This window comes from Cornus florida, unplaced genomic scaffold (assembly GCF_030987335.1).
Source record: "Cornus florida cultivar Cherokee Brave unplaced genomic scaffold, ASM3098733v1 CherokeeBrave_3.0.0_Hap2_Chr02, whole genome shotgun sequence".
Lineage (NCBI taxonomy): Eukaryota > Viridiplantae > Streptophyta > Magnoliopsida > Cornales > Cornaceae > Cornus > Cornus florida.
Genome location: NW_026775572.1, coordinates 18,415,001 through 18,424,977, shown reverse-complemented (window position 1 = coordinate 18,424,977; position 9,977 = coordinate 18,415,001). Strand labels below are relative to the sequence as shown.

Here is a 9,977-nt window from a genome sequence, read left to right as displayed (position 1 = left end):
TTTTGAATCTTGGTGGGTTGGCAATTCTTGGCGTATCTAAATACAGAGTGGCAAGACTTATCCGTTGACCGTTAATTCTGCAAGTCATGTGAGCTATTTGACTAATGCTATGTCATGCAATTGCATTTCATATAATAGAAGTCAAATAGTTCATAAAATTACGTATGACTGATATATATATATATATATATATATATATATATATATATATATCAGTCATACGTAATTTTATGAACTATTTGACTTCTATTATATATATATATATATATATATCGCATTTCATAAAATATAAGTCAAATAGTTCATAAAATTACGTATGACTGATACATATATATATATATTAAAATGACTGCGGTGTCACAAAAATATTCTCACATTATAATTGTCTTCTGAAAAATTTATCACACAAGATATTCATGCACTCCTGTTTCGAAATGTGTATTAATAATCACTAAATCCTCATCACAGAAGAAATACTTAAAATGAATTGTCTGGTCTTTTTATTGATCATCTTTATCAAATATAAAAAAGTGAAGGATTTTATTCCTTTATATTTTACATACATTACCAATCAAAATTTACAGATCAGACAATTCACTTGAAATAATCAGCCTAAGAATTATTTTTCAAATTGATTATTTTTTTTTATCAAAATTAATCATCTTGATTACATTAAGCACCAAGTATATGTCAATATTTAATTATTGAATGATACCACAAGTTTTATCAAAATTGATTATTTTTTTTTATCAAAATTAATCATCTTGATTACATTAAGCACTAATTAAAGAAAAAATAAAAATAAAAAATAAAAAACTATGTTAATTCCTGTATAACACGAGAAAGCAAAAAGATCAAAATTAAAGTGCATCTAAGTGATGCAATGATTAAAAAATAAGTAGAAATGAAATGAGGGAATGTAAAGAATATCTGAGTAATTTGACCATCATACAGTGAAAAGTAAATGAAATTCAAATGTTCAAACAAAATGTCAAAAGAGGAAAATTATGTTCCCTCTATTTCCTTCCACTTTTGAGACAAAGCCCAATGCTGGTGGGACCAGAGGGGAAAGCCCTCATCCATTCCTTTCCATTTCTCCCTCTCCTCACAAACAACCCTTTGACTTTCCCTATCTCTCTCACACACACACACACACACACACACACACACACAGAGTAAAAGACAAAAGTATTATTTGGAATTTACAACTAAACACCCCATTTACAAGCTCATTAAAGCCAAACTGGCGAAGCATAGAAAAAGATTTCTAGCTCATGGCTTGATCCAGAACTTGCTCCATGTGCCAAGAACAATTCCATTTACATATGCAAATTAAACAAACAAACAAAAATCATATTCTAATAGGAGAAAATCTGCTAATTTTGAGAGAAGAATTCATTCGTCATCATCCGATTCCGTATTATTCTGTACTCGTGTTCTTGGGCCTTCAATCATACCATTCCTTCGCTTTTGCACTGGGTGAATGATATCCCTAACCATTTGGTTTGCTGATTCAAGAAAAGAAAATACATGTAGAAACCCTTATATACCATTTCAAAATCAAAAAATTTACTGTGTATGACACACCATGGTGAATATAATAAACCGCTTCGGAAACATTAAATATTAGAAGTCCTTTATATCAACTGAAGTAAAATAATCAAACAATTTGCAGAACCAAAAAAAAAAAAAAAAATGTTCTTTCTTAAAAATATGTATATTGAATAATAATTACCATAGAATAATACAAATTGAGGTTTAACATTTGATGTGGCAACAAGAGGCAAGTGGTTTCCATCAATACCTGATACCATGAGCTTCATAGCAAGTGTCCTTGCAAACCGAATTTCTGTTTGATGCGTGGTGATAAATTTAGACTGCAAGTCCAGAAATCTATGAGTAGCTTTTTTTGCAACGCATAAACAAAATACACAGCACATATGATCAAAGTTACATTCTAAACTCCAACAATGAATTAAGATATTGAATGACATAAGAGACACCAAAACACCAACAGCTTGCGTGTCTAGCACAGAGATCTTTTGGTCCCCTAGGTTTCTTTACTTTTTTCTGTGAAGTACTACATTTGCACCTTATAAATCGTATTTCCAGTAAAATTTGACAAGGTAACCTAAGCTAAACAATCTGCTTCTGCAAACAGCAACATGAAAGAAATAAGAGGTTTTACCATTTCACCATACAAAGATCCCACAATTTGATCGAGTCTATCTTGATGCTTCAACAAGAACGGACGAAGATGATTCATGTATAAATGGTTTGCTCCCTGTTAAACAATAAGCAGTAGGATGAGCATTTATAAAGGCTTGACTAAGTCCTCAAATTGTTCAAAATTCAGTTTTCAGCACATCAAAGCAAAGAGAACCTAGTGCGTTGGCAAAATACATTAAGCAAAATAAAATGAGAATCAGTACTTGGAGAAGTAGAACTAAAAAGGCAATGGAATTATACCATAAAAGGCACTTAGTAGGTTTCCCTTTTAGCTGGTTCATGCTTTGTTTTGGAATTATACCATAAAAGTATTATCAAATTAATCCTTCACCATTCCAGTAATTCTCAAAATTCATTATCATCTAAATCACATGAAATATATCAAGCAACCAATTTATAAAGCAACAAGCGCGTGTACACACACACACACACACATGTAATTATACCATAAAAGTATTATCAAATTAATCCTTCACCATTCCAGTAATTCTCAACACTCGTTATCATCTAAATCACATGAAATATGTCAAACAACCAATTTATAAAGCAACAAATGTGTGTACACGCACACATGTACACTTTGGAGTGATGGACCTGCCAGTTCCATAACACTGATTAAGTGATCGAGAATGAAGAAAAATGAAATAAGGAAAAAATAAAATAAAATTTTCTGAAAAGGTGAAATAAACTCATGAAATCACACTAAAAAAACCCTGTTAATGGAACTTTGATAAAGAGCACCAACAACTATTGACTAAACAGTTTTACATGTCTTTGTGTGCGTGCAAGAGAGAGAGAGGTTGAAAGGCCCTTTAAATTTGTTATATTAAAAGCTGTCATAAAAAATATTGCATCACCCTCAAAAAGTATCAGAATGCAATTAAAAAATATTGTAAATTCCAAGTATTTCTTTGTGAATATCCTTCAATAATGTCTTGTTTCAAGATGCTATTCGCCAACAAGAATACTAAAAGGCTATTAATACCCTTTTGAATTTAATAAGCCGAAGGGGCCAGGATTTACTTCCAAACCAACCCCCACCAAAAAAATAAATAAATAAAATAAAATAAATAATAATAATAATAAAAAAGGAGCTGGTTTATATAAAGGGGAAAACGAGGAAAAATAATAAATAAAGAAAATGAAGAACACAGAGCAATGAAAGAACAATGTAACTTAAAATGAAATGTTACATGTTGGACAAGGTAGATGAAGCAGATCCTACCAGCCAAAAACTTAGGGAATCATATGTATGCAATATAACAGGGTGGTTTGGGTAAGCAACCAAAGGAACAAAATATTATTATTAAATTGAAAGGGGGGCACTTAAATTAGGATGTTTAAAAGCTAAAAGTTACTTATCCCCTTTACTAATTCACCTAAGAAAAGTTGGACTCACGGACATGGAACAGAATTCAACAATGCAAAAAGTAGCTGCACAAGGGTCTTTATTGGACATTTGGACATAGCTCAAGAAAAGTGCATTGAAAGATCCTTGGATACAGTTGAGCAACATGTATCAAGCAAAAGGTTGAAAATACGGGTGAGGTTGATTGACAATAATGTTAAAAATAAAAATGTCAGAAGGCAAGCACTTAATCTAAATGCGATAGGACTCAGAACTCGCTAAAACTCTGAACCCTACAAAAGAGAAATTTAGCTGTTAATCACAGTATATTATAAACAGACCACCATGACCATCAAATTACGTTCTCAAACTGCTAACATGACTGGAGAACCTAATGGGATCACCAAAATCCTGCCCACTGAAACACTATATAGATAGTGATGGAATGTATTTTCCAGTTGATGCAGCCCTTTCTTTTTTAAGAAAATTGTATTGCCCAGTGGAAAGTAACAGAATAAAATTGAGCATGTACCCTTCACATGCCAATTTCAAAGGGCAGCCCAGTGAGGCTCGATCTGCTTGCTAAAATAAGATGGATTAAATCACATCATAAAAAAGAGTGTATTAGTTTTAATTTAAGCCTATGGGAGAAGCATTTTAAAGACAAATTTAGAACCTCATCTGATCTCAACCTGCAACATTCTACTGTGTGATCGATATGTATCAAGAAAAAATTAGCTCTTTGAAAATAAAAAATAAAAAAAGCTGCTTGTCCTGATATTGTGAACCATGTGTCAAGTACGGCTGGAAGAATGTGTGATGATCAGGGACAAAATAAGAAACTAATTCTGAATCCTTCGTACATTGTAAAATACTTAAACACAGGACTTCCAGCTAACATATATATACACACATATGAAAAGCAATTTTATTAAGGCGAAGGTATGACAATTCAATCCTGAAACTACCATAAGTATAGCGTCATAGAGTAATGCATGTAGGAACTAACAACAGGAATTAAACCAACCATGAATTACTACGAAAATTGAGGGAGGGGAGGAAGAAAAAGAAGAATAAGGAAAAGGGTAAAAAACTTCAAGCTTACATCAACAGATGGAAGTTGAAGCCAAACAAGAAATGCAAACTTCATGTGATAGTAGAGTGGAATCCTGATGAAAACAGACAAAAAAAGCTTCGTGAGACTGCAATACCACACCAAACAGGAAGCTAAAGTCCCCAATAGACTATGCAAGAGACATAATAATAATGACAGGAAGAAAAATGCCAATTTGGGACAGAAACAGTACCAGGAGATAAGTTTGTCTGCAAACATTTCTGCAATACTAAAAGATCCGTATGCTGCAAGTAATGAATGGTCTTAGCAGAAAGCATAAAAAAAAGAACAGGACATGTAATAAAAAGATAGCATTATTTCCTGGTGGAGTAAAGGCAGTAGCTTTATGCCAAGGGAACCAAGGTTCCCTAATGTATTTAACTAAGAGCTTGGCTATCTGTAGACTGTAGATGCACAAGTACAACAATTCATGGAGTCCTTGCTATTAGCCTTCATAAATGTACACTCAACTTCCCAGTACTAGTATTTATAAACATCAAATGCTTGTTCATAAATGTTTTCCATTCGTAACCTCTAAGCTGACTTCGACTTCTTCAAACTGTAAACTTTAAAGAATACATAAATAAATAAACATATACACACATATATATATGAAGCATTCAAAATTAAATTGATTTATGTTGCATAGGAACAAACCACAAAACCTGAGTATGAATTTGTTTGGCCTTAAATTTTTTAGGCGTTGACTCAATATTATAATAACCAAACCTATCCTTATTTATAACCGAATAAGGAAATCGGTCCTAAAATGAATTCAGGCAATTGTAGGAAAGTAAGGACTACCACTTTCCTTTGGGTTCTTCAATGCCTCAACAAAGAGGACTTTTTGACAACAAAAAAGGAACAGATGAAGGGAACAAGAGAACTGCACAAGCATTTATCAATTCCAGAAACTTATAAAATAACATATGGAGGGGACAAAATCTTTTATTCCATAAGTAGAATTCCAATACAATGTTACAAGCAATGGAATTATGATCAAACTAGGACACTACTCCTAAGGAAATTACAGAGTGAGAAAAATACAAGGAAAGGAAAGCAATATGAAACTTGCAGATTCTGGTCATGGACCTCTTGCACAGGCAATTAAATGGTAGTTCAAACCAATGTCTTCTTTAAAATTCAAATAGATGGTGTCCCTTCCATCTGTTATTTTATAAGTTCCTGGAATTGATGAATTTGTGTGCAGTTCTCTTTGCTCCCTTAATCTGTTCCTTTCTTGTTGTCAAAAAGTCCTCTTTGTGAGGCATTGAAGAACCCAAAGGAAAGTGGTAATCCTTACTTTCCTACAATCACCTGAATTCATTTTAAGACCAATTTCCTTATTCGGTCATAAACGAGGATAGGCTTGGCTATTCTAATATTGAGTCAATAGACTCTGGCACGCCTCAAAAATTTAAGGCCAAACAGAATCTGAATTTTAAAATTTTCAAAATTATGAAGAATTATTCTGTTTTGTGCGTGCAATATATAGTTATATACATGGTACATAATTTTATTTTTTGGGAATAAGAAAAGACTATGGCACTAGGTCATGCATCAGCAGCCTTCTTCATGTTTTCAAAACAACTCGCAACCATGTGTGACGCATAAGCATCAGTAGCTCAACAAAACCTAGAGTCCTTTAAAATTTAAATGCACTAGAAACAAAATTAGAGATGTTCTGAAAGGATCTTTTAACATGTACTTTTTTTTTATATAAGTTTTAACATGTACTTGTTTAACTATTAACAACACAAGCCTGAAAAAAATCAAAATAGTAGATGACTCATGATCCCCAAATACCATGATCTTTGCAAATTACGGCAATAGATTACATAAGTGGCAACGGAATTGCTAACCTGCCCAGTACACAAGCCACCTTTGTTGTTCATTTTGATCTTTTGTCTCAATTGCTTTAAAGGTAGAGTAAACAGGTAAAACAATCCCCACAGAGCAGCTGTCATATATTAATAATGCATTAGCAACCAATATCAGATCTTAAATATCTTTATAAACTGGCTACACACAACATATATTACTTCAAGAAAAAGAATTATCAGAGGGTTTTCAAGAAAAATGTCATGTAAGCTGATATAATTGAAATATCAACAAACGAGCTCTAGTGGTAGTTCAAAGTCTATAACAATAATAACAGTAACAGCAGCAGCAGCAGCAGTTGCTTTTATTAATAATATTTAACCGCGTCAAAAGAAATCACATAAATAAAGGCTGTGCAAGTTATATCACCAAGAATATATTGATATTTAGATACAAAATTCTTAATGCAAAACAAATAAAGAAAACAAGCCTCAATTCAAAGCTTACCTTGCTGTCCGAACAACAATGTTAGAACCAAGTGGGCAAAGAAGCAATCGCAACCCAACCTGCATTTGCTACAACCGATTATCAATAATGAATCTCAATATATCTATTAACTGGAAAAAGATGAATCTCAATATATCTATTATCCGGAAAAAGATTAATCTCTATATATATATTAACTGGAAAAAGATACATGGACAGGACCAATTACCAAAAGATGCATAGATGATGCATCAATAGATTTTATTCACTTACAACTTGCTATACAAAACTCTAAAAGTATAACATTTAACAATAACAGCGAGATATGCAATTGAAATGATACCAACATAAACACGACAAGTACTTAAAAAGCACAAGGTACTCAATTGTTGTTGTATTAAGCCAATAGTACATGAAAAATAATAATGTATAATTTAAATATAATATAACAAGAAATTACAATAATTCATTAAATAACTTGAAACAATTATCAGGACAAGTTACTTCAATGCTTTACATTACTTACATGCAAGATCATTTTTACAACTTATTTATATGCAACCCAAGTTTGTTCTTCAACCCGAATCGACAGTTCAGAATTCATAAAAGCGAAATGAATCAGAACAAGCTCCAAGTATTATGATCATTTTTAATTTTTCAAAATAATATGCTCAAGTAATATTATATATTCAAAAAAAAAAAAAATTTTTTTTTTTTACAGCCAAAACTATGTAGAGAATTAGTATTTTCTTGCCCAAACACAGAGGACTAAAGGTAAATACATTATATTGGTAAACGATCACTGCAATCTGACCGTGCTTTTTAGTAAATCAACAGCGAAATTCGCCCAAAAATTGAAAGCTATAATCAAAATTAGTACAATCAAATCCTACAACTAGACTAGTATTTGCGAGAAAATAACAACACGGGTTCGTTTTCTTGAATTGGAATTATGTTAATGTGTACGACCCAAAACAAGCTCCCGATTTAAGTTACAGAAAAAAAGTGCAAGTAAACTAAAACCTAATCAGAAGAAGGAATAGATGGTCTAGAGAGAGAAACAAAGAGAATTGAGAGAGAGAGAGAAATTGATTACCTCGCTGGACATATTTGATCCGAACAGAGCCATTAACCGGAGAAAGAAGCTGTGATTGATACGCAAAAGTTCTTCTAATAGTTGCTGCTAAGCAAATAGGGGACTCACTACGCAAATGGTCCTAAGAAACCAAAACGGCGACGTTTTAGTGATTTGCAACTCCTCAACACGCTATTTTTGTTTATTTTTTATCGGTTATCTAAATGGATTTAGATTATCTAAATGGATTTAGATTATTACTACTCCGTATTATTATTCTTATTTAGATAAAGAAACATGTGTGTTAATAATAATGTTTATGTCTCACACGATTTGAATTTTTGAAATTAAGACTATTCAAGTTGAATTTTTGAAATTAAGACTATTCAAGTTGAATTTTTGAAATTAAGACTAAATTTGATAGGATACGAGTTATGTTTATTCCAAATTCACTATCTCTAGGGCTAATAAATAAATGTGATGAAATTTTTTGTGAATGGGAATAAATTAAAATTTTCCGAGTTTTAAGGACCAAAATTTAGGATTTATTTTTTATTTTTTATTTTTTTGTTTTGTTTTGTTGGTGTGTGGACGATGGTGTCGAGTCTCTTAAAGCACCTAATAATTTTCAACCGGATGCATTACAAAACCACTGTTCTAAAGGCATCATAATTAAAATTTTCAAATTTGGAAAATGATTTGCAGTTCGAATTCGGACAAAGTAATAGTACTTTTAGAAATTAATGGTGGTTCCATCGACCCTGCATGCCAAAATCATGCTTCACATATTCACTTTGAACAACAATTTCTATCCCCCAAAGCATCCTAAGATCAATTGTGCTAGCATATTGACATTAGATTGGCTTTAGCTCTAGTTTCTATCTGCTCTACATAATTTAGTTCTGCAGTCAAGCCAACTAAAATACAATAGATAGACTCTGTTTCAGAGTGAGATCTATCACCAGAGGTGAAGATATGAACTCTGTTCCCCACATTCACCCAACTGCAACCAGCATGCTTCTTCACCTCCTTCCCTCTCATCTTCTTCCTTATTCTCCCCATATCAATCCACTTCCCGTCTGCAGCGTAGACATTAGCCAACTGCACATATCGCGCGCCATTATCTCCTTCAATCCTCAGTAACTTCTCTTCTGCCTCTCTTGCAAGTTCTACATTACTGTTTATTTTGCAAGCATTCAGAAATGTTCCCAATATCACAGCATCTAGTTCTATAGGAATATCTTTCATAAATGCCGCAGCCTTTTCTAGTTGATTAGCCCTCCCATACAAATCAATCATGCATGCATAGTGATCAATTTCCGGTGATATGCCATGGTAGTTTGTCATGGAATGGAAGTATTTCTCACCCAATTCTACTAAGCCACTGTGACGGCACACTGAAAGAAGTGCCACAAAGGTGACTGCATCGGGTCTGATCCCACTATCCAGCATTTCCTCAAAAAGTAAGATAGCTTCTTTTTCACAACCATGGTGAGCATAACCAGCTATCATTACATTGTAAAGGATTGCATCTCTGTAAGCACCAACTCTTTTGAAAATTCTTTGTGCATACACTATATTCCCACATTTTGAGTACATATCAACAACGGCGTTGATCAGTTTCTCATTCATTTCAATTCCCATTCTCAATATGTAAGCATGAATTTGTTTTCCAGGATCGATAGAGGCTTGTATTGCACAAGCGCCAAGCACGCTAACAAGTATCAAAGCATCAGTAACAGTGGCATCCTTAGTTTTGAACTCGTCAAATAGCTCAAAAATAGCCTCACATTGCTGGGATTTCGTGTACCCAGAGAACATAGCAGTCCAAACAACATGATTCTTCTCAGCTAATGAATCAAAAAGCCTTCTGGCTTCTACCATGTTAGCTTGAAATGAATACC

The 9,977-nt window shown here is 33.0% G+C and overlaps 2 protein-coding genes across 2 annotated transcripts in view; both read right to left on the bottom strand.

Annotated features, from left to right (window-relative positions):
* Positions 1–927: 927 nt before the first annotated feature.
* LOC132294013 (HVA22-like protein k) lies at positions 928–8,205 on the bottom strand. The gene is made up of 8 exons (XM_059791723.1): positions 8,095–8,205; positions 7,020–7,078; positions 6,554–6,651; positions 4,885–4,936; positions 4,683–4,746; positions 2,189–2,284; positions 1,805–1,877; positions 928–1,508 (listed from the first exon to the last, which is right to left on the bottom strand). Exons 1-8 carry the CDS (start codon positions 8,125–8,127, stop codon positions 1,396–1,398), a joined length of 588 nt encoding a protein of 195 aa, XP_059647706.1. The 5' UTR covers positions 8,128–8,205; the 3' UTR covers positions 928–1,395.
* A 295-nt stretch (positions 8,206–8,500) lies between these two features.
* The window catches only part of LOC132294012 (putative pentatricopeptide repeat-containing protein At3g18840), a 2,667-nt gene continuing 1,190 nt past the window's right edge, over positions 8,501–9,977 (bottom strand). Inside the window, exon 1 of the mRNA XM_059791722.1 lies at positions 8,501–9,977. This exon is cut by the window's right edge and continues 1,190 nt beyond it. Coding sequence (XP_059647705.1) covers positions 8,914–9,977 — 1,064 coding nt within the window. The 3' untranslated portion in view covers positions 8,501–8,913.

Excerpts from the sequence above, each read along its gene's own strand:
- LOC132294013 (XM_059791723.1), bottom strand. The coding sequence starts at position 8,127 with ATGGCTCTGTTCGGATCAAATATGTCCAGCGAG. Across the intron at positions 4,747-4,884 it reads GCAGACAAACTTATCTCCTG|GATTCCACTCTACTATCACA; the intron begins GTACTGTTTCTG and ends TGTTTTCATCAG. Across the intron at positions 1,878-2,188 it reads GATCTTTGTATGGTGAAATG|TCTAAATTTATCACCACGCA; the intron begins GTAAAACCTCTT and ends CTGGACTTGCAG.